We start from the raw sequence: 25134 nt of genomic DNA, 5'->3' as shown, positions 1-25134 counted from the left end.
TAACAATTTCTTTCTTCTTCTTTTTTTGCTGGTGGGGTAAATAGATACAGCACATTAATGATAGACAATGATGTTTTAGGAGTAATATGCTATTAAATTTATACAATGTGCAGAATATTAACAAGAACTGAGAATCACCAATATAAATTTTATATGGAAAATGGAATCCAATACTTTTTAACATGAAAAATGTGATTAAAATGTATGAATCATAAGAACCCTGTTCTAATTCTTTCTTTCTTTTTTTGTTGGCATTCAATTAGAATTACTTTAATGATTAGGAATGGAGTCAAAGTTAAATGCCAGCATCTTTAATAAATCCTTACTCTGCCTATACAAATTAATATTGTATATGCAAACTTTTTTTAGGTCACAGTGCACCAGGCATCCATCAGAAGTCAGTTCTGCCAACCCAAACACTGCCTCTGGCATATACAATTTAATTATTAATACTATGTCTCCTAGGTAAACTGTTACACAGTCTTAGGGCCTTGTTTGTAGTCATTAAAATTGAACATGTTTATATTATTGAAACCTTTGCATTCAGTGTGTACTCAGTGTTGATCTTAAAGTATCCAAAGAGAATTTACCTGTAGTTCTGATTCACATTTACAGATATTGCCCCAATATAGCTGTGGGATATAATTTTTAACATTAATACATTTCTCTACAGAATTGGTTCAATACATTAACACATTTCAATACAGGATAGAATCAACTACAAATGCACAAAGCAGGCTTTAGAATCTATTACTTCCAAATTTTTCAGTAGCAAGATTTTTAATGTTGAATTTTAGTGGGGTATGATTTAATTTTAAATTGTCGTGGTAAAATGGGAAAGGTACAATTCTAAATGTTTGTGATTTAAGTGTTATTTGATTATGTTTTTACCAGACATATAAGCATGGCTCTTTACAAAGAATAGAAAAGAAAATTAAGACTTGAATGTCGAGCTGAATAATCATGGCTGGTGCCTATTATAGCAACAGTATAATCAGAAATTACAGGGTTCTTTGATAATTGTACCCTTTGCAATTGCTGTGAGTAATGAGGAAATGTTCACTGAAAAAAATCTCTCAATGTATAACAAAAAATTCACATTCTTCTTTTTAATGTTTCCAGTATTTGTTCAAGCCAACAAATTGCAGCAACATATTTTTTCAGCCCATGGGCAAGAAGACAAGATCTACGACTGCACACAATGCCCACAGAAGTTCTTCTTTCAAACAGAATTGCAGGTATTTTGCTTTTCCTCTGTTTGTATAGAGTGGGGCATAAAATATATTATTCATTAGATACTAATTATTAGCCAAATTGCTCCAATCTATTGGTTTCCGTGAAGTTCTACGATGCTTCCTGAGAATAGGGGTGAAGAAAGATGGATCAGAAGAAAAAAATATATGTAGTCAGATCACAAACTGTACCTCTTCAGTTGTTTCTGAGAACTTTAAAGCATGTAAAGGAGGTATATAAATTGGAAAATACTTTTTGTGTTTTTAACCCCAAATAAATCATTGGATTTTGGAAGTTCTACCAAACTCTGTCTGATCAGCTGCTGTTCAAAACCTGAAACATTTTTGGTTCTTATAGGGTTTCAGTTTGAACAATACTCATAATGATCCTGGAGTGCTTTTGCATGTCCCCTGCGTGGTCTGGCATCTTGTTTTCAGCTTCCCTTTCCTCCCACAAAACTACTGCCAGGACGGAAGTTTGCACGTGCTATCACTGACAAAAGTCCTTATCTTGGATTTTTCATAACACAGACAGACAATATGATCTGAAATATGTATGTTTTGGTTTGGGCACAGACTCCCCAAAGCCAGCTGTTCTATGCCTCAAATGGTTTGTGCATGGAACATTTTCTACAACCATCCTATAGTGTGGATTTGGAAAATCTGGACATTCCATTTCCCTTCTCCAATAAGGATAGTTAGAAAGCTATAGATTTTTAGCCTCATAAAGAAGCAACTGCTCTGTATGTATCAAATTTAAAATAACAGTTGTAAATCAAAAACAAAAAAGCCTTACTGTTTCATAGAAAAAGAATTATCAGTGCTACATCCATAGGTGCCAAACTATCTGCAGGAGACATGGATAGTGTTTGTGAATCCCAAAATAGCAACATCTGGAGAATTGCAGACAAGAATGCCACAATCTCATGAGGTTACACAAGAATCAGGACATCAGGGTCTCACAAGATTTAACTGTTTCACCAGATACCTACCATATTTTTTTTAAAAAAAAATATTTTTGGACAACAAAATAGCTGTGTGATTATGTTGTCATTTAAAATACTGTTGATTTCTCCCACTGACATTTTTTGGTAGAACGAAGTGGTCCCTGGATAGCAGTTGCTAATATCTTAGATTCCATCCAAGAAATCACTTGAAACAAGCACCATTCTGAATTTCATTCTATGAATTTCTAAGAGTCCTGAACCCAGTACTTTGAAAGCTAATATATTCTTTGTAGTAGCAGATAGAATCTGTGATTGCTCACCCCCCACAAATAATTCCACATCCTACAAGCAGTTGCTATTGTGTAACATTTGTTGTTGTTAGTCAACCCATCACAATCCTATGGACAATGTCCTCCAGGTCTTCCTTTCCTCTGCCATCCCTCGGAGTCCATTTAAGCTCATGCCAACTGCTTCTGTGACTCCATCCAGGCCACCACATTCTCTGTCGTCCCCTTCTTTTTGTCTCAATTGTTCCCAGCATTAGACTCTTCTCCAGTGAGTCCTTCCTTCTCATTAGGTGGCCAAAGTATTTGAGTTTCGTCTTCAGGATCTGGACTTCTAAAGAGCAGTCAGGGTTGATCTCCTCTAGGATTGACTGGTTTGACTGCCTTGCAGTCCAAGGAATTCGCAGGAGCCTTCTCCAGCACCATAGTTCAAAGGCCTCAATTATTTGGCGCTCAGCCTTCCTTATGGTCCAACTTTCACAACCATACATTGCAACTGGGAAAACCATAGCCTTGACTATATGCACTTTTGTTGTCGGGGTGATGTCTCTGCTTTTTAGTATGCTGCCTAGATTTGCCATAGTGTTCCTGCCCAGGAGCAAGCATCTTTTAATTTCTTGGCTGCAATCCCCATCTGTGGTAATTTTGGAGCCCAAGGAAATATAACCTGTCATTGTCTCCATTTCTTCTCCATCTATTTGCTAGGAATTGAGAAGGCTGGATGCCATAATCTTAGTTTTCTTAATGTTGAGTTTCAAGCCAACTTTTGCAGTCTGCTCCTTCACCCGCATCAAGAGGCTCTTTAGTTCCTCTTCAATTTCTTCCATTAGAGTGGTATCATCTGCATATCCGAGGTTGTTGATATTTCTCCCAGCAATCTTAATTCCAACTTGTGATTCATCTAGTCCCACCTTTCTCATGATGTGCTCTGCATATAAGTTAAATATGCAGGGCAGCAGTATATAGCCTTGCTGTACTCCTTTCTTAATTTTGAACCAATCAGTGGTTCTGTGTCCAATTCTCACTGTTGCGTTTTAACCCACATATAGGTTTCTCAAGAGAAAATAATCAAAGGCTTTGGCATAGTCAATGAAGCAGAAGTAAATGTTTTTCTGGAACTCCCTAGCTTTCTCCATGATCCAGTGTATGTTGGCAATTTGATCTCTAGTTCCTCTACCTCTTTGAAATCCTGCCTGTAGTTCTTGGTCCACATACTGCTGGAGCCTAGCTTGTAGAATTTTGAGCATAACTTTGCTAGCATGTGAAATGAGTGCAATGGTGCAGTAGTTTGAACATTCTTTGGAATTGCCCTTCTTTGGAACCGGAATGTAAACTGACCTTTTTCAATCACTGTTGGGTTTTTCAAATTTGCTGACAACTTGAGTATAGCATTTTTACTGCATCGTCTTTTAAGATTTTGAATAGCTCAGCTGGAACACTGTCTTCTCCACTACCTTTATTGTTGTTCAGACTTCCTAAGGCCCATTTGACTTCACATTCCATGATATCTGGCTCAAGGTCAGTGACTACCCCATAATGGTTATCAGTGATGTTAAGCTCCTTCTTGTATAGTTCTTCTGTGTAATTTAGATATAAATTGTAACATTTAGATGTAACTGATTAGTTGTAACCATAAGAGGGTGGCAGGAATTTGGAAAGTACAGGAGAGACTTGTATGAGAAATATTTAAAATGCTTGTTTTAAAATGGGTGGATTGCCACCTCTGCTCCAGGAGGACATGGTGGCACCAGCTAATGTTCCTGACTAACCCTGCACAATATGGCATAGGACGAAGGAAAAGAGAAAAAGAACCAAATTTGGGGCCTGAACTGCTACAGAAGTATTGAAGGGTCATCACAGGGACAAATTATATAGAATTTAATAGGATAAACTGATTTTTTTTCCTCAGTTAGCCTTTGTTCTCAGTAGTAGGAAGGAGGTACAATATGCACCAGTACTATAAACCAAGAGTTGTGATTTTATTGGTATAAGCCCTATCCTCAATTTTGGCTTGACACAATGACTAACTGTGACTACTTTCATCATCTACAGATTTGTTCTGTTCTGGTATACATAAGATCACTTTGTTCCAGCTTCTTACCATATCAATTATATTCATTTGATGGTAAATACAAGTGTGGTGCATTCACATATCCAACTAAAAGTATTTCATGTATAAGTTAGTTGGATCAAAAATTTTCTAGAGGTGTAGAACTAAACTGTAGTAATGGTTTTGCTAGCTAAATATTTTATTATAAAAAGTTGGGAAAGGCTTAAAAATACTGTCTTAATTATTATGTTATCCAGTAGTTCTATTAGTCTCATATAAATTCCCATAGAATTCTTCTTATCAGGATTTCATCTTATTTGGCAGTTCTTTTCTTGAATCTAGAAAAAAGCTTTGTCCTTCATTAAAAGTAATAATGTTGAGTCAGTGCTATTTTGTTGTAAACCCACATTCTACTTTCAGTGGAATACTAGAGAGAAATGGAAAGGTAGAACTTCTAAATATTATTATGTGAAGATAGGATTTTTTTTTAAAAAAAAAGTAAGTTGTTACTACATAGCAACAACTATGGATTTGCTAAGAAAAAAGATTTCTATTTCACCTACTGAAAATTAAGAAAATTGCATATCTAAAATTATTGAACTGGTTTTTAGCTTCAACAAGCTAGAAATAGATATTGCAGCATTTTTAAAAAATAAGATGAATGTACCAAATGAGGTAACATGTTGAAATTTAAATAGTTTACAAATCATGATGGCATACCAATAGATTGATGAATCTAAGCATCTAAAATTGTTATTGTATCACGTTTACTGTAATAAAAAATAATAAAATACACCAAAACTGAATACTATTGATGAAATGATATCTATTCAAAGAATTATTTTCTATAGCTTTTGAACTAATCTAGCCAAGAAAACCCAGCTTCAACAAAATTAGCAATGTGGCTTCCCATTTCACCTGCAGTTGATTCTATAGGTCCTTGTGGCATGCGCTTGTACTATAAATGTGAATGTTAAAATACATATAATCTTAATTCCACCCACTTTTCTTGCAGTGGAAAAATGTGTATTGGAAACTGGCACTAGATTGTGCTATAAAAATGGCTGATAATGTTTTTTGTTCATTAATGTGTCCCTCCAAACAGCCATTGTCCTTGGAAAAGAATTCAGTGCAATAGTGGCTTTTAAATGAAAGGAGTTTTAGCACAGGTTTAGCAGGGGCAGTTTGTTTATAGTTTCTCAGGGTTTTTTTTTCTCCCCTCTCTAAATTTATTCTCAACAGATGGTCTAGAGTTCAAAATGTTTTGTATATATCGCTTCACTCACTGATAGGTACAGTTTTATCTGTGTTTTAGGGAACCACTGAACTGAGCTGACTATAGAATTCCTGTGAAGGCCTAATAAACCAATATAGGTTAGCATTGCAAACTGGGATTAGATAAAAGAGCTATGAAAATAGTTTAGATGATAACCATTGTGGAATAATTGCAATCAAATTTTGGTGATGGTAATGCAGCACGTGGTTACTATTGATAATTAATTATTCTAGCAAGGGCATCTGAAAGGCACTTTAAAAATTCAAAATTGTAGCTGCATGTTCGGAACCCTGGCTTGTGATATGCATTGTGCATTTTTGGGAGAAAGGAACGAAACAAAAAACATGACAAAAAAGACTGCACAGTATAAAAGAAAATTCTGTACAATTTCAACTGCTTTGGCTTAAATGAAAGTGTAAATTTGTGTGTTTTCCCATCTGTTGGGAATAAATTTAGCACTTTCCTGATACTGAATAAAACTTCTGAAAGAATGGGGAATACAGCTGTTTATCCTTTATGGTCAGTGGTGGGATTCACATTTTTTTACTTCTGGTTCTGTGGGTGGGGCTTGGCAGGCATGGCAGGGGAAGGATACTGTAAAATCTCCAGTTAGAGGTGGTATTTGCAGTTCTCCCAACTACTCAAAATTTCCGCTATCGGTTCTCCAGAACTGGTCAGAACCTGCTGAATACCACCTCTGTTTATGGTAAAGAAAAGATATAATTACTTTTCCAAAATTAGAAAATGAAGAGAATGAGAATTTAAAACTGTTCAGTAAAGTGATACAGTGCAACAAAAGGTCATGTAAAGGCCAGATTTACAAGTAAAATCCAACAGGTTGATTTAGGAGAAATTAGAGGTAAGCAATATTTGGCCTCCATATATTATTGAACTGCAATTTCCATTATCCCTTACCATTATTAATGTAAGTTAGGCCTAGAGCTGCATGAGATTAAAAAGATTCTTTGAACTCTGATTTTATGCTAATAATAAGACTTTTACAGAAATTTCTGTTTTGAAAGTATCCAGGAGCACACACACACACATAGACAAAAACCCAGCTGTTTAGTTTTTTCAAATACTTAGTTCACAATTTTCAGTGAAAATTTTATTTGAAAATAAAACAGGCCAACAAGAAGAAAAATTGTTCATAATCCATATTATAGAAGACAGAGGTTGGGTTCACACACTACACTAAGACATTTATAGTGTAGTTTGCTTTGTTTGAGCCTAATGTTTAAAAATTCTTTTAAAATCTCAGTGTATGATCCAAAGAAATTGTGGTTTATTCAACTAGAGATTGCTAGCTAACTATAGCTTAGTACAATAAGTCAACCAAAAGTACTTGTCATGTCTGTTTTATTGATGTATTGCATTTTTATGCAATTTTAATCTAAAATCTAAGATCTGTTCTGGGTTAGTCAAAAAGCTAAACAATTGGAGTGACATTTCAAGTGTGCTGCCATTTACAATACTATTGCTATTGAGCTGCCACTCATTAGATTGTTAGTTGTTTGCATTTAATTTTAAGACTGACAAAAGCTTGTAGTCTGTTCTTAACAAAAGAGATTATAACGGAGTTGAAATCAAGAGTACTGACCGCAGTATTGCCTTAGCAATTATTGATAAATAACCTAAAGACTGGGAACTTTCAATTGAAGCAGATTAAATGTGAAGAATCTATTCTTAAGGGAAAAAGGCCAAGAGTGTTTCTTTAAGTAAAATTAAGAATTAAAGTTGACAATTCTTGATCCATGGGATGTATGAAAAAAGAACTGTCATTGTTTTTTAGTCCCTGAAATTCAGCTGCAACTGCACATTAGGTCAACCCAATCTTTTGACTTGTTTTTATTTAAAAGAAAGCTTATATGAATTCCAATTAATCTCAATCAGCTGAAGTGAAATAGTTTCACATAATAAATAGCCTTATTTTTTCAGAAGTCACAAGGTTGATTAAATTCTGGCCTAGTTGCTATACAAATAAATAATCAAGTTGGAGTTTACATGTAGAACATCCCTGCTGTTAATTCAGAGGCCAATGACCTTGTGTCCTTGAGATGTTTTAGATTAAAACTGACACTAATGTCAGCTGACATTAAGGGACAAGTAACAGTAAAGGATTATGGTAGGGGTGTCAAACTCAATTTCATTGACGGCCGCATCACGGCTATGGTTGGCCTCGGGGAGCCAGGGGTGTGGTTAACTGGGTAGGCATGGCCAACTAGATGGGCGTGGCCAACTTGATGCCATTCCGCTAACTGATAGCATGTTTCCTCTTCGCATTGAGTAGACTGGGCCAAAACCACGCTGGCCTAATTGGGTAGACCGGGCCAAAGCTACATTGGTCTGATCTTTCCTCTTCGCACCAGGTAGACTGGGCCGAAGCTTCACTGACCTGCTCTTTCCTCTCTGCATTGGGTAGACCGAGCCAAAGCGACACAAGTAGACCGGGCCAAAGTGACATGGGTAGACCTGGACAGCCCCACAAGCTGGATCCAACCACATTGCGGGCCGGATCCAGCCCAGGGGCCTTGAATTGGACACCCCTGGATTATGGAAACAGGAACGTCAGATTGCTTTCTTCAGCTTTAAAATATGGTTGTGTGAGTTCATATCAAAGTGATTTCTTCCATTTGTGATGCAAGAGATTAAAAATAGTAAAATAGTGAGATTTGCAGATTATTAATCTGTTCAAAATCTCTTAATTTACTGGGGTATAAAAACTGAATTTAGAAACAGAAAAAAAAAGGGGGGGGTGAAGTTTATTCTATGTCTCACTCAGTTCCTGGCGACAATCTGGACAGTTCTATATTGTTTAATTGGCAATGTTAGAGAAAGTATTTGTTACTGTCTCCTTCCATGATGAATGTTTCCCTTTCCACAGGCCTGCAATATTTTTGGTGGTCCCCTGTCCAGGATCAACCACATCCAAACTTGTTTAATTTTTTCAAGTTTAGCCAAGGATGGTTTGGTGCTGCCTCTACTGGGGACAGACTTATAAGTGATGTGCTATTTTCCTGGCAGTCCGTTTCCATTTTCCCCCAATAGTTAACATATAGTTTGGTATGAAAGAAATACTTGGGGAAAAATATTTCTTCTTTGTACTTTTTTTTTCTTTTTGAATCATATTTTAAAATTTTAATGCTTAAGAAAAGAATGCTTCAGATTCCTTCTACTGCTACTTTTCTCCCCTGGGGATTGAAGGATTTTACAGATATATTAGTCTTTCATAAGTAATTCTTTCCTGAAAAAGAAATTTCCTGGTCTAGAGTGTGTGAACTCAACCTATCTTTGATTGGCCTATTCAAATGTAATCACTCCCAGTGGGTAGGTGGTTCATTAGTCCATGAATATTTATAGCTCTTTGTAAAATACACTACATCAGACTTGTCACAGCTACATTCTTATAGTACCAAGAAGTATGTAAAATGATTAAATAGCTTAGCTATGTCAACGTAGACAATTGAAATATTTTTCTCCCTACAGGGACAGTTGTAATCATGTATAAAGTAACTCTTCTTTTCTTCAAAGGCTCTAAATATTGTTTAGATGTTATGTCATTTAATTTCACTATACTTTGAAAAAATTCAGCATCACATGTCACTTTGTAATCTGGATAATATGCAATAAGTAATTGCACAGATAGCAGTCACTTAGATTTGTGTGAATATGCATGTGTGCTTTTGTAAAACTCACTGCACAGAATAGTAAAGGGAAACTTTTGTTTATGCTATTATATTTTTGGCCTACTTTTCAAGGGAGGAAAATGTTTTCCATTATGGCTGAAATGAATTAACTTTTTGCATAATATTGAGAGGAAATATGAGACAGTCATTACAGCAATGTTTACATTTTATAATGGTTTATAGGTTTTCTAAAACTAAAAAAAGAGTTCCAGAAAGTGGAAATTGTTTGCATTATGGCAAACATTCAGTGGAATGTTCAGAAGGAAAGATTTAAATCCACAAAATTCATACAATCAGTGCTACTCAAACTGTATTCCTCAACTTAGTAATAACAGGTTCTGTTAGATATAGTGGTTAACTATGTACTGTCTGCAAACCATAATTTATACCTAGCATTATCAACTTCTTTGCTTTCTAATTAATTCATAGTTGGGAATAGAATACAATACAATACAATACAATACTTGGGACAGAAACCTAATCCCACAAAACAGTGATTATTTTCTTAACTGGATGGTTTTGAGCTGTATTTTGAACCAAATAATGTTGTATATATATTCTTCAGTATACAAATCTAAATATATGTGGCAAATGAAGTATTAAAGCTGGGCCAGAATTAAACTTTCATAGGCCAGATACATTTTCTAAAATCATCTTTGCTGTTCTTGCCAATATATCTCTACTGGTGAATGGCATAAGCTCCATTCAAAACTTGTTAGCTGCTCCATTCTCTTGCAGCTAGAATTTGTCCCTACATTTTCTTTCATCTGATCCAGAGTTGAAAATAAATTACTGCTATTTTTAAGAGCCAGAAGTGCTCTGGATTATTTCCTTCTCTCTCCCTCCTAATCCATTTCTAACTCCTTCATGGATAACCCTAATGATGGAAGCACTTTAATGTAAGATTGTTTTGTATTTTTCTGACATTTAGAAGCAATTATAACAATGTGTTGATCAGTAGCCCAAAGAATCTTGAACTTTCCATGAGACTGAGAACATTCCTGGCCACATTCAGTGTTTTTCACTATTTGCATTATCTTAATTATATTATTAGGAAAGGAACTCTAGTCCATCTTTTGACTTGAAATTATAGAAATTGAAATCTAACCTGCTAGAGAGGATGAAGTTCAAAAAAACTGAAAGAAGATTTTACCCTATACTAATGGCTCTTCAAAATTCTTTTCCAAAATAATTGTCAGAGAAATTGGAAAGATGACTTCTCTGAATTATTCTTCCTCAGATTATTAAGGATAGCATACTGTTAATTTACAAAGACACAATTTTCTTTAAATAGATTTGAAATGGAGACCCACAATGGTGGAAGTGAAGATTTTATTTTATTTAATCATAGAAACAGTATGTATGGAAAGTTACATCCTTTCAGCTGCCGAAAGCCTTAATCGGGTATGGCATCAAGATATCCCATTATAAAAGTCTCCTCAGTACTAACATTCAAAACTGCTAAAATAGGCCAATCATAAACTATACATTCTTATTTGTTGTGCAATTAAATAGAGGAAATCACTTAGCTAGCAGGTACGTTATTTGAAATAAAGTAATTTCCAGACTATAAAATAAGAGACCTAGACTTAATAGAGAAATGCTTGTTTATTCTGTGCCACTTCAAATTTAAAGATTTATTTCAGTTCAAGACAAGCATAAGATAGCATCTAAAACTTTAGGATCATGAATCTTCCAAAACATGCAAACTTATGTAAATGGTTGAATTGGTAACACAAAAGTCTACAACTGTTCTAGGACTAAAATCTACAAAGAACCACCTAATGGATTAATATTATAATTGTAATCTAATATTACAATTATATGTGATAATATATTAAAGGGAAAAAGAAAGTAAAATAAAAATAATAAAATGTTCTATTGCTATCAATAAAAATAAGGTAAAGGTAAATGTTTCGCCTGTGCAGTCATGTCCAATTCTAAGAGGCCATCATTGTCTGAGGACACTTCCATGGTCTCCTGGTCAGCATGACTATTTGTCAAGGCACATGAATGCTGTTATATTCCTACCAAAGTGTTATCTATTTATCTACTGGCATTTGCAAGATTTTGAACTACAAGGTTCGCAGGAGCTGGGGTAAACAACAGGAGCTCACCCGTTACGCTGCACTTGGGTCTCAAACCCAGGCTCTCAGCTTTCCAGCTAACAAGCTCAGTGCCTTTAATGTTGAACCATTGTGCCCCTATCAACAATAATAAATAACAGTAATAAGTGTGGTTGGTGCAATCCCAAAATAATTGGAGCGCCACTTGAACATGATCAGTATTGACAAATTCACAATCAGCCAATTGCAAAAGGCAGCTTTACTTGGAACAACTTAAATTCTGCAATGATACCTGTAGTCAAACATCCATATCTGCCTTGACCTGAAGGGTGGACAAAAGTGCCAAATCCAGTCTGAACATCTGGCTGATTGTATAATGAATCATAATAGTAATAATAATTTATTAAACTTATATGCCAGCTCACAATGACTGTGGGCAATTCACAAGCACAATAAAATAAATAAAAGATAAAGGATAGCAAGTATAATGAAGTGAGGGTTATCTCTCTTCCTTACCAAAAACGTGAGTGATACCACTTTCAAGCATTTTGTTCTCCAAAAGGAGTGTTTATAAAGGGGTATTTATAACTGTATTGGGCAAAATTCTCTCAATTTAGAGAGGCTTTCTTCATGAATGGGTGACATCAGACTCCTTAGAAGTATGTTTTTATTATCAAGCACTTTATGAAATCACAATGGATGAAACAAAAGTGGAGCAACAGAAATAGAAATATCATTAAGATTCACCCCATTCCTGAAATGAGGGTGAGGGCAATTTGGGCTGCAGTTTTCATAGAAGAGATGTTACACATTTGGACAAAAAGGGTATATTACTTTAGTTTACAAGCATTTGTTAGAGCAAGGCATTTCCAGAATAGAACCTATGTATAAGTGGCATTCCCATTTGTAGCCTTTATTGTAATACTTGGTGGCAAGTCTACAGCTAGTAACAGTCTCTGCCCGGCAGAGCAAGATTCCATTGTTCATGAGAGAGTGGTGCTCGGTGTAAAAACCTGGGATGTGGTAGGCAAGATGAATCATGCTTAAAAGCAGTGCTTGCGGTGCTGTCATTTAGAACAGGAACACTGAAGCTTTAAACGAAAGCGAAAGACAGGATAAACGCCCTCTTTTAAAAGTGGGTAAATTCTTAAACTGCCTAAAACAATAAATCTTTGCCATTGATGACTTTGCTGAGGGCAAGACAATTTGGCAAAAGACTCCTTTCCCTTGAGAGGAGAGGCACAGGATTGTTTTTAAAATGTAAATAGAGTTACAGGAAGACAGAATCTGACAGAGAGCTAGGAAAAAAATAACTCCTGAACTGGAAAAGCAGTTCAACAGCAGAACCAGTTTCCAAGAGGTAGTGGATTCCCCTGCACACCATAGATGCAAGTGAAAATAAGGTTGTCCTCTGCCACCTTATGTGACACTTCACATTGATTCTTGCAGTGAACAGAGAATTGGACTTAAATCTTCATCCAGGGACTTTATGATTCTGGAATTTTTAAAGGACATTAAGACATTATTATTATATATTATATGAATAGCATGTGCCAAAACAGCCTGGTGTCTTTCAAATGTATCTATCAAAGTACAGCATCAAATGTATCTATCAAACTACAGTAGTCTCTGATCAGCAGGGACACTGGGGATAATAGGAATTGTCATCTAATATATCTGGAGCAGGGGTCTCCAACCTTGGCAACTTTAAGACTTGTGGACTCCCAGAATTCCTCAGCCAGCTGATCTGGAGAGTGCTTGGTTCAGGAAGAAACTATAAACATTGTGAAGAAAAAGGCTGAGCCTGGCTATATTCTTAGAATAGACTTTTATATTTTAGAATTAAATCTTTTTTACATATATTTCTAAATAACTCAGATACAGTGTTCTCTCCAGAATTATTAGAGGCATGTACATATAAGCTCTTTCTACTGTAGAACCTTTGTTGGTTTTTGCTACTTTGCTGCATTCCAAGCCCTGCTTGGAGTGATTGGGGAGTGCAAATGATATGACTGAAGGGCCTCCCTTTGCATGTTTTATGCTTGATCTTTTCTGTTGCTCTTTTCTGATAAATACCACCTTTACCCATATTATCTTATACATGTCTGTTCAAAAGCAAACTCCTTGAGTTCACTGGGAAATATTCCAGACTTCACTATATAGAAAGAAGGTTGCGGACTTAATTCATTCTGCATGGATTACAATTTTAGATTGGATTTTTTTTTTAATAGAATTATTACCTGTCTTCATGCTATGGGAAATGAATGGTTCAGCAGGGCTTATATATTAACCAATGCCTATTTATACATACTGAGAGCCTAAAAGAGGAAAACATGAGTTCTTGTCATAACCAGAAGTGGAAGATAGTTTGATGGCTTTGGGCAGTCATTTTCTCTCAGTCCTAAATATTTCTGAACTACAAGTTCCATCATTCTCTTGCAATATAATTCAGCTATATAAGGAAAGCCACTTTGCCCATCCCTGCTCTAAAGCATTCGGCAAAATAGATCCCCAGCATAATCTGTGGGCAGAGACCAACAATATAGGTAGTGTTACAAGTTACTATTTTCACCTAAGATTTCAGCCTACTGCTTAGAAGAAACTTAATCTCTCTTATTGGGAGCTAATTTTCTTCTCAACAACAGATCGTCAGATGGGCAATAAGTGCATTTATGTTACAGAGAAGGTCTCTGTCTTTTGTTTCTTTCCCCCTTCTCTATAAGTATACATTGTACCATATAGTGAAATACTATTAAGAGTACATTTTGCTTTGTTTTGAATTTGCCAAGGTGAAAGGTGATGGTGCAGGAAAATGGGTCTGAATATTTGCTGTGCCAGAGACAATAAGAACTCACTCCCATGCTCAGTTATAATTCATGACTATACTGGTGGGAAGTCCTTATCCCTCTGTGGAGTTAATGCATCTCTACTGTAGCCTGCTGAGAGCACCCTGCCTTCCCTCCCACCATCTGTGCCTTCACTTGCATGCCGTTGCCGATTCTCTTTACGGTGAGATCTCTTGGTGTTAAAACTGTCAAACTACTTCTACTTGGCAGAAGTGGCTTGATGATCTGTATCAATGTTAAATTGTTGTCTAAATGGAAAGGGGCTGGAAGAAAGATTTATTACGGGCCAATTGTACCAATGAGCTTTTATGCCTGTTTCAAACTGATTCTCTGACTTAGAAAGTCTCTAATTTGCTTTGTTTGGAGGTTTTTTATGCCAAAAATACATCAGTAAATGGAGATATATATATATCTTTTACTAGTATGCTGAGGATATGTGTTCATGCATGCACACATGCGTTATATAAGCATTTAGCCAGCATTTGCCTGAAGTGCAGCAAATGGAAGCATATTTACCCACCCATTGCCTAATTTGCACAGGCAAGTATTTCTTCTTTCCTTGTGTTTATTTGCTCCTGCAACTGAAGCAAACCACTCAGAGGCAGAGAATTAATTGCCTCCATGTTTCCCAAGGCAGGGGAGTCACATGTACAAAAATTATAAGTAAACAGAGTTGTATCTAGACTAGACCCCATATGAAGATTTTTATAGGGTGAAAGGGCTGCCTGAAGAGACCTGAGATATGACAACTGCCTTGATTGAAGCATAGGCGGGTCAGAATTGGACCACAGAGATTTGTGATGGCATTCTTATTACTATGACCCCTTGCTGCTGTTCCTGGTTGTTTGACTACAATAAGATGGAAATAGTTATATACCTTGCATCAATAGAACAAGATTTATTTATGGATTTCACAGTGTGGGTTGTTGTCATTTGTTGATAACACATCTTTAAAACATAAATCATATCTAGACCTCAAATGCCTGTGAATAATTTTAACAGATGTGATGTCAGAAGAGGTTCACTGTGGTGTGAACTGTGGCAGAAATGACTTCCTCTGTGTGTATGTTTGTGTGTGTGTTCTCCGACTGTTTTTATTTTTCATGGTTGCTATCAAAATGATCTCTAGCTATTTATCGTTCTGTGGTGTTTTGGTTTTTGTTTTTCGTTTGTTGCAGTGGATCAAAATAGCTTACCTTAAAGAAGGTGTTTTATTTGGGAGCAGTGCATTTTGCTAGCACTTAAACTGCAGCATATTGATTGTTTCCCAGCTACCTAGCATATTATCATAGGAGACCTGTGCATAATACAATTTTGGAAAAAGTATCAGCACCACTGGAGAGGGCAGGTGATTTTACCTGATAAGCTACACTCTACTATTCTTAACTGTTTTTCTTTGATGGATCTTTTAAAAAATCTCAGGCAGTGTTCTGTGCCACTGGAGCACTCATTGGGGGCGTGGGGGGGGGGATTTGTTTGTTTGTTTGTTTTAAGGAGCAGAATTATCTGCCTTGCATTTTGCGGCTTTGCTGTTCCACGAATCTGATTAAGAAAATACAAATCTTCCAAGACTTTTTAAGTTTTATGACCACCCCAAGCCTTGCTTTTCATCTGCTCTAAGGAAACTTTATATCACACTGCAAGCACTAGATTGGGCTGAGGTTTTTTTTTTCATCCTCTCATCTTGTCTAATGAGAGGAGCATCATGCCAAAGTTCCATACCTCCAAAATAGATACTGCGAGAGCGACTTGAGCAATGCACAGGTTTTCTTAGGTGAAATATCACTTTCAGACGACATGGCCGAGTAGCCAGGTTGAAACCTGACCAGGTATTTTATTAATTTTGCACTGAAATAAATCCTGAAATTCTGACAAACTCCATGACAGGTGAAATTCCTTCTTGCAGGATCTGCTCAGCACGCGGCTGCTCATTTCATTCTGTTCTGAGGCAGGCAACAGGAGGGCAGCTTTATAATCAGCCCTCAAAGGACCCCCAGCCGCCCCAGAGTCCTGGGCTGATTGAATAACTCCTAGGCCTCTTCCCCTAGGCTTCCATCAGCAGGGGTCCTGTGGAAAGCAATCTCCTGCAGTCTGGCACAGAAGTGAGCTTTAAACTACTATTTTCTGCTCTCCAGAGGAGCCTGGAGTACTAAAAGATAGATGGACTGCAGATATTTTATGAGAAACTGTCAGAAGAAGAGCAGGGTAAATGTTTTTTTTCCCCCTTCTTCCTCCTATCTTCTTTGAGTCATGAGCTACATTATAATACAGTTTCTCCCCACGTCTGGTACATTTAAAGGAAGAAATTAATTGGTTGGCTAACATTAATTTCTTCTCCTGTATCCCCCCTCCTTGTTGTTCACTCTTTTTCTTTGTTTTCTTTTACTTTTTTTTAAATATTCACTCAGAAGGCCCTCTGCTTAACCACAGTTGCAGAAAATCAGTACCATTTGTACTGAAATATTTATAATGACAGAATGAAAAATTGGATTCATTTTCTGGCCCTTAGCCGAACAGTCGGCAACTTTATGCAGCATTGTTTAGTATCTCCATTCCTTCATTTCATTGGGCTGTCTTCAAGCACATGCACACACGAAAGAGACTTCACGGGAATGCTTCCAAAAGCACAAGTCTGTCTTTCCCTCCCACCTTTACCCTCAGCAGTGAGAAGACAAGCTCTGCGTAGCCCTTGAACTATCTATAACGCAGTATGGGCAATTGGAGGGAGAGAGTAGAAGAAGATGGAAGAAGTAGAGCAGATTATGGAATAATGCATACAGAAATATTTTTTTAACAGGAAGTGCCATACAGAGGAGTTACAGAGGATCAACTCTGCTGGGGTATCTGAGAGGCAGTGGTGGGCCCCACATTTTTGGCTATGATATGGATGTCAGGGGTGAATATGATATGACTAATATACGTGGAGTTGCAGGTTTCATAAAAAGCCTTCCAATTGTTCTTCCATCATCTAAATAAAACTTTATACCATAGAAAGTTAACTGACTGCTTTTTAAAAGTAGTAAAGTCACTTTCATCCAAAGGGATCCGATGTTTAAGTAATAATGAATAGTAACCTAAAGTGAGCAGCAAAAAATACCCCTGTATAATCAGCAAACAAAAAACAAATTACTGAGTTAAATGAAACAATGGAAACCCTACAATTGTTCTTCATACAATATTTTATCAGAGGAAGAGGCTAGCTTTTTTTTTAACCATCCTTTTGGTGAGATGAGCTTGAAGTGAGGTTTCAAGAACATTGTCCTATGAATTGGCGGGCAATAGGAGTTACATGAAGCATTTAACTAGCAAAATGGAGCCCAATGAATAGGTTTTTAAAAAAATATAGGGACTATTTTTACATATATCAAAACTATCTACAATCTGTTGATTTTAAGTCTAATTTAGGGATTCAGACTTTCAAAATCTTTATGACTTCAGCTATCAGTCTCAATTGGTATAACTCATTATGCATCTATAATCATTTGCAATTTTATGACATTTTGATAACAATAGAAGTTTTATAGTTTCACAAATGTGGCTTTTAATAAATATATATAAAATGTATCCACATTAGGCCAACTGGATTCCAGGTCTCTTAGAGAATATTTTTAAAAACAGCATTCAAAATCAGAATAAAATGATTGAAAGAGTAATTAATAAGAAACTGAAAAATTTTCAAAGTATAAAGAATGGTGTTGCTATGTACAATTAACGCCTGAATGACCTCCAGATGAGTCATGTTTTCACCTGCTTTTGGACAGTCATGAGGGTAGGACCATCCAAGTTTCAGAGACAACATATTCTGGAGGAGGAGAATTGCTACAGAGAATGCTCACTATCGGGCTTCCTCACACCACTAAAAAATGCATTTGAAGATGTTCTATCTGGTCAGCATAAAATTATTTTCTGCTATATAAACAGCATTGTAACTCACTACCCTAAATCTTTTTTGAAAAAGAAACATCTACAAAGTACTCTGTCTTCAAAGATAATGCAAACTTTCTTTCAGCTCAATGTGCATACAGTATATAGTTGACTCACTTTCATTATTATCTTTTGTGCGATAAAGTACAATTTGAGTCTTAACAGATTTTTAGAAGCATAAATAATAGGAGCATGGCAGGATATCACATTCAGTACCAAACACAATACAGCTTTCTCTGTATTTTGACTTTTTTTATCTACTATAAGTAATGGAAAAGGTACATAATAACACTTATCCAGCTGTAGCTTTTGATCTAATTTATCTAGACCTCTTATTCTCATTTGTCTCAAACCCTTAGATTAATTGAAAGTGAGTCTGCATTTTTATGCAGAGGATCTTAATATTGTTTAGCATTTCCAGTATGATGACTATTCATTCCTCATAGCTGCTTCACTGAACAACATTATCCTGTATATCCTGTGCCCCTTTCCCCTATTTCCCTATATGTAGCTTCTCTCTCTTATTATTTTTGGCTGCATGCATAAATAATCCATGTACTGAGGGCTGGACTACATGCAGTAAATTGTATGTTAAAGATTTAACTCATCGTTAGTGAAGATAGAACCATTTCCAACATAAAAGAGAAAATTGTATGGAACTGTTGATTTTCAAATCCCAAAGACAACATTCCAGATTAAAGACACTTAAATAGTTAATGTTTAATTTGGTTTCTACCACTGCCCTGTACTTCAAATGTTCCTTTAAACAGTGGGAGGAATAGAAGCCAATTGTAGTAGAAGCCCTGAGAAAAGTGAGACGTTGATTGGCAGTCTTAAAAAGGTTAGACATTTCAGATAAAACTGGTCTTATTCACTACTTTTCATGTACGCATACCAATATTGTGAAAGACAGAATAATAAAATAAAGTACGAAGAGAAACTGAAAATAGAAAGGGAACTACATTAATGTTTTCTTATGGCAAACATAACATAAAAATGAAGCTATATAAGGTTTTTTTCAAGAAGCTGAACAGAAATTACAATCGCAATAGGGCTTAAAAATGATAATATGACTGTACAGATCTTGCTGATTGTGAAGATCTAAGGTAGAAATATTATTGAACTTCAGGGACTTCATCACAACCCCAAACACATGTTTCCTTTCATTGTTAGAAAAAGTATGTTGAAAGGAAAACGACACCCACCCACCCCCGGCAACCATTTTAAGCTCAAACCTGTTTTTTATTGCATATACATTTTGAGAGTCTAGTCTTTTTAACAAAGTTGTTAGTTTATACACTTCTCAGAGATGAAAGTAATCATAAGAGCTTTAAATTAGAATAAGTGCCACTTTAATATGACAGATTCCTTTGAGATCTGATTAAAAAGCCGACTTCCCATTGCCTGCACCTTTACACTTAGCAGCATTACAGTGTTTGCTTGTTTGTAGCTTATTTTTTCAAAAGTGTAAATGAGCTGCAGCATGATGAATCGCTATCTGATAGACAACATATTGTTTTTATTCTGTGGTCAAAACAATATTTTACTTTAGAAAGTTTCTTCAGTCAACTGCAGTTGGTCCTCCCTTACCACCATGATGATTTTAAATGCATGTAAATAGAGACAAGCAGATAATACAGGCAACTTGCCATCATTAGGGTAGGGTCGGTCAATTATATTTCCTCCTCAAATTATTTTACCTGACACTAGAGTTTTTCAGGGATGGTTTTTAGCAGGGATCTTAAAATTGCCACTGTAGCAACACTTGATAAGCTCATTGTATTATAGGTTCATGGGATGAGGTATTCATAAATCATAGTAGGGTATTATCCATATGCAGCCTTTGATTAAATATTATAAAATACAGTTGAACCTATCTTATTGTTCTTATTATTTGTGCAATAGTTTTCTAAGCACAAAGTGTTTTTTATTTCATTTGCACCATTTCTCTTGTTTTCTTTGTTTTACGGAATCATTTTGAGAAATCAGTGAGGAATCATTTTGCAGTTTTCATTATTTGAAGAGCCTGGTCTTCCAAAAACAAAATCTACCTTTTTGTTGTGGTGGTAAGCAGTTGACAAGTATATGGTACCAATAGCCCATGGTTAAAAGTGCTGTATTTCAAAACTGAGAAAAGTCCATCCTTTTCTGGTCAGCATAGATTAACTTCTGAAGTGCCAGATCATTTAATGTCAAGTGAGCAGTCAGTTATGTAAGAGAATTTCTTTCCTTTCTGTTCTACAAAATGGATAACACTATAATGCTTCAGTGTATTGAACAGATAAAGTATCTACATACTGTGGGTTCCAGTGTTACGGCAGAGGGCCATAGTAATCATGGACTTTTAATCACCAGATGTATCAATTACTTTTAGAAGATTGAATAACTCTAGAAAATAAAAGATACTTGCAATTACTTGAGGAACTGTTCCTGTATTTACCATTACCAGACAGCCATGATTGAATATAATAACTATAAAATTCCAGTATATTGCTCTGGTAACAGTTACTTCTCCTTTGCACAAATGTTAGTGATTACACCTAATACACAATATCCAAGAAGGACAATACTACGGGTTTACCATCAAAATTGCAATGATATAAAATGTTACTGGATGAAAAATATCACAGCAGATATCTGCTGTTTGTTCCTCTCTTTATATTTATATTTGAAGAGAGTGAGAAAGCAGGTCTTAAAAGAAGCTACCTTGATGTCCTGATCATAAGTTTTTCACTAATTTGTATTCATTAATAAATGAACGATTTTAAAGCCTAATATAAATATCTTTGAACCCAGAGATAATCATGTGATCCATATTTTTCCAATACGTTCTCCAGAGTTAGGAAATCTTATCTGTTTGGGGTGTCTGAAGGAAGGCTTTCTTGCAATCCGTCTAATTATTTGTAACTGTCCCATTCAAAGACCAGACTATGTGTTTTAAAAAAAATAATCAAGAAAGCACCTTATAACTGCAGTAGCTTCCTCATTTCGGTACCTCCTTAGTTCTCTTGTTCCTGAAACATGCAGAAATATCGGAAATCCTGTCAGGTTGATGGAAGGAAAAGAAAAGCTAGGCAATAGGCAACGATTCCCGCTGGGTGTGGATACATAGTCAGGTTGTAGCACAACGTCTGAATAAGGTGAAAGGCAATTCAACTGAGCCATTACAGGCGATGTCATAGGAAGGGCATGGTTGGGAGGATGGTGACAGCAGAGGACTCATAAAATATCTAAAACATGGAGGGGAAAATAAAGAGAAGGATCCTCCAGGAACTTTAGAAATATATGCTATAGAGAATGTATGCAGCATTGTACCTAATATGCCAGGCATTATGAAGCCCTTCAAGGTTTTCCTTCATTCATTCTTATAATATCTGTAGACTACCCCAACATGGCACTTGGTGGCAGGAACGTATGTAGAAAAAAAATAGATTAAAACAAAACAACATATACCTAGTGCCCACAATCAGAGCTGAAAACACAATGGCATAAAAATATTTTAACTTCTCTCTAGGATACAAAAAGGAAAGATGCTACCTCTGAGAGAAACATACTTCAATCTCTGGGGCACGAGGGACCAATTCTGTGTGGAAAGGTTTTTCCGTGGACTGGAGGGGACGTGGTTTTGTGTGCTGTCAGCATCCTATGGATGGGGCTTTGCTTGTTTGTGCAGACCAGTTTCTGACATGCCACAGACCGGTGCCAGTCCATAGACCAGAGGTTGGGATCCCTGCACTAGAGACTTTGTGCTAACAGTAATAATAAGAGGCTAATTTTAATCATGCTATCTGGAATCATGAAAATAAGATGCTTTCATTATATTATATATGAATATAATGTTTTGTGGAATCAGAGTTTTTGAAAACCTATAGGTTTCAGCTATATAGAAGAATCAATATAGATTATCAGCAAACAGATATAGATCTAGGTTCAAATTATTAATCATACTCTTTACTGGTATGAAAATATAGGACAGAATTTCATATCTTCTTACTGCAATTCAATAACCATATATTTTCTTTTATTTTCAGATCATGTATTTTGCAGAATAATAACCAGTAATTAGTAAATATGCTTTCTTCATCAATAGTTTTCATTTTATCTCATCTTTTCATTCAAGAGTAATTATAGTATGCATAGAAATGATGGCCTTTGTCATGGAAAGAAGTTTGCAAAATATCTAATCCAGACCCCTTCTTTGAGGTATCTTTATTTTCACACAATTCAAATAGAGTGATTCAGCAGCTTATTCTGTCACATTATTTCAATAGTAGCATATTCAGAAAAAGAAGTAAATCCACCATATACATACATTTTTGTAAGAAGTAGAGAGGCTTGGGACATGTATTTTATGTTAACAGAAGTGATTCCCTTGTGATATAGAAATGTATGTATGTATGTTATGTATGTACATATGACTTATATTATGAACCAGATTATTTTAAAGGCGGTCCTCTGTTGATTTTAATCTTAATGTCACAGATTAGTGATTTATCTCCATTTTAATTATCAGACAGTCTTTCCTTGCCAATTCAATGGCTAAAGGATTACAATCTAAGTGACCTTCTGAAATCTTAAATTATGCATTTTCTGATATTCACATACTTCATTTCTCTCTACCCCACAGCAAAATAATTAAATATGATTCTGCCTTGGATATCAATGACTACATTGTACCTTTAGAGGAAAATTCCTTAAATCTACCTTGTGATACTTCATACAGAAATGTAAAGCTTGCTAAATGGATGTGACATTATAGCTGGCTTAGTTTTAAAAACACCTGTTTGATTATCAATTTAAGCTCCCATTATTTGCCACTAATTACTAAGCAGAGCTGTTAAATATTTAGCTGTAGTTTATTTAATTGGCTTTGACCTATAAAGAAATATGTGCATTGCCACTTATTGTGTTTCAATCCTGTGTTAACACTTAAGCAAGTAGAGAATGCTTGATTATGTAAATTATAAACACTATACAACCTATCAGATTTCCTGGTTTATCATTTTCTTACTGCTACAGATGTATTTCTTATGAAGATATCTACAATTAAGACATTAAGAAAGAGCAAAGCATACAGATGTAAAATGAGAGAGGTTGTACTTAAACTTGCTTACAGATGTTCTTGTTTAAAAAGCTCCAGCATGATAAATTAAACATTACAAGAGGAAAAAATAAAAGCATAGAAACAACTGGCACATACACACATCTGTCCATAATGCACTGACTTACTCCTTGAATATTGATTAGATGGTCTTGTCTATCAAAGCCCATATCATTCTGCTATACTGAAGTTGCTACAGAGAAACAACCTCTTTCAAATATTCTCAACTTGTTAGAAAATTTTTTAGACCTAGCAGAACAGCATGCATACAGAAAAAAATTGAGGGAAGGGACTGATTGATTTATTAAATTCTGATCCCTTGAATTTGTTATGCCTTTATTTCATCAAGTTTATAAAAGTACAGTTCCAAAGTATCAGGTGAATTAGAAAGAGGGTTTGAACAGGAACTGGAAGGAAGTTTTTGTTCTTCCCTGATGGCAGACCATAGTGCCAGTGAACTTTTAATAACTGCAGCATAATATTCTGCTTGAAAAATAGCAGCCTAGGCTTGCCATATAGATATGACTGTTTCAGTTGTTTTCTATTAATGAAATGCATCCATGGGATAGAGTTAGGGTGTTATTTGAACTAGCATATTACCCATTAAAAAAATCCCTTCTCATCTTTATGGGTGATAAGTGTCTTTTTCAATCTATACCAGATGCCTGGGAGTTTGATGGTTCTGTACAGTTTGCTGTTCTTAGAACTGCACTCTTCTTGACAGAGAGCTCTGTTGTTGTTCTTGAGATCTGGTGGAGCCACTTTCCCAGCTTAGGAATCTCAAATCCAAGTGCTTCTACTGCCACTGGGACTACTTTGGCTTTCTTTCCTTCATCCTATCTTGTTCCATCTTCCTGATGTTGCTGTTACTTGGTACCACTATATCTATCACTATCACTGTCTTCTGGTTGATGCCTGATTGATTGATCAGTACCACCTGGATCTGGAAGTCCCACAAGATTTTAGGCTTCTTGTTCTTCATGACTTGTGGAATCTCTCATCTACTGTGCAACAATGGTTGGGCTACTCAATATATGCTATTCCTTCCCACATCTTACATCCCGCCACTATGTGTGGGACTATCTCTGAGGGCTCTTTGCACAGCCTGCACTTCAGTTCCTGTCTGATATGGTAAATCCCCGCTTCTATGGATCTGCTGCTGCTATGATCAAGGCCTCAGAGCTGTGCTTTAGTCCAACCATGGGTGAGAGGTCCCAGTGTTGGTCATCTGAACTATCAGTCAATAGTATTTCTCGTGCAGTTCTTACCCTGCAATGGTACTTCCTCTATTTGATCTTCCTCCCATGTCTTCTGCTGGCATTCTCTTAGCTGCTTATCTTTTTGGGTACCATATAACTTATGTAGTTCTGGATGCTTTGGGTTTCATCCAGGGGAGTGATTTTGACATTCAGGACCTGCCTGTGTCAAGCCCCAAATTGGGAAACCTGACAGCCTGCTTTTTTCTGGCTGGAGTGCAGTCTTTAATCACATGAATGTTAATATTATTTTAAAAATGCCTTGGTAAAGCCACACTTGGAATACTGCAGCCAGTTTGGTCACCACAGTGTTAAAAAGATGTTGAGAGTCTAGAAACAGTGTAGAGAAGAGCAACAAAGATGATTAGGGGACTGGAGGCTAAAACATATAAAGAGCAGTTGCTGGAATTGTGTATGTCTAGTTTAATGAAGAGAAGGACTAGGGGTGACATGATAGCAGCGGTCT

General features: G+C 36.0%; 1 protein-coding gene across 7 annotated transcripts in view; it reads left to right on the top strand.

Moving 5' to 3' along the window:
* ZNF521 (zinc finger protein 521) overlaps positions 1-25134 on the top strand; it is a 291923-nt gene that overhangs the window by 256068 nt on the left and 10721 nt on the right. For all 7 annotated transcript variants that reach the window (XR_015743185.1, XR_015743184.1, XM_087931185.1 and 4 more), the window contains one exon: positions 1123-1238. Coding sequence is in view for 5 of the 7 variants with exons in the window: in XM_087931185.1 (XP_087787311.1) it covers positions 1123-1238 (116 nt within the window). In the remaining 2 variants the exon portion in view is untranslated. The remainder of the gene's footprint in view (positions 1-1122; positions 1239-25134) is intronic.

The sequence above is a fragment of the Pseudonaja textilis genome, chromosome 3, assembly GCF_049901715.1.
Source record: "Pseudonaja textilis isolate UNSWEBS1 chromosome 3, rPseTex1.2, whole genome shotgun sequence".
Taxonomy (NCBI): domain Eukaryota; kingdom Metazoa; phylum Chordata; class Lepidosauria; order Squamata; family Elapidae; genus Pseudonaja; species Pseudonaja textilis.
The sequence above is the reverse complement of the archived record's forward strand: the minus strand, read 5'-3'. Positions and strand labels throughout refer to the sequence as shown.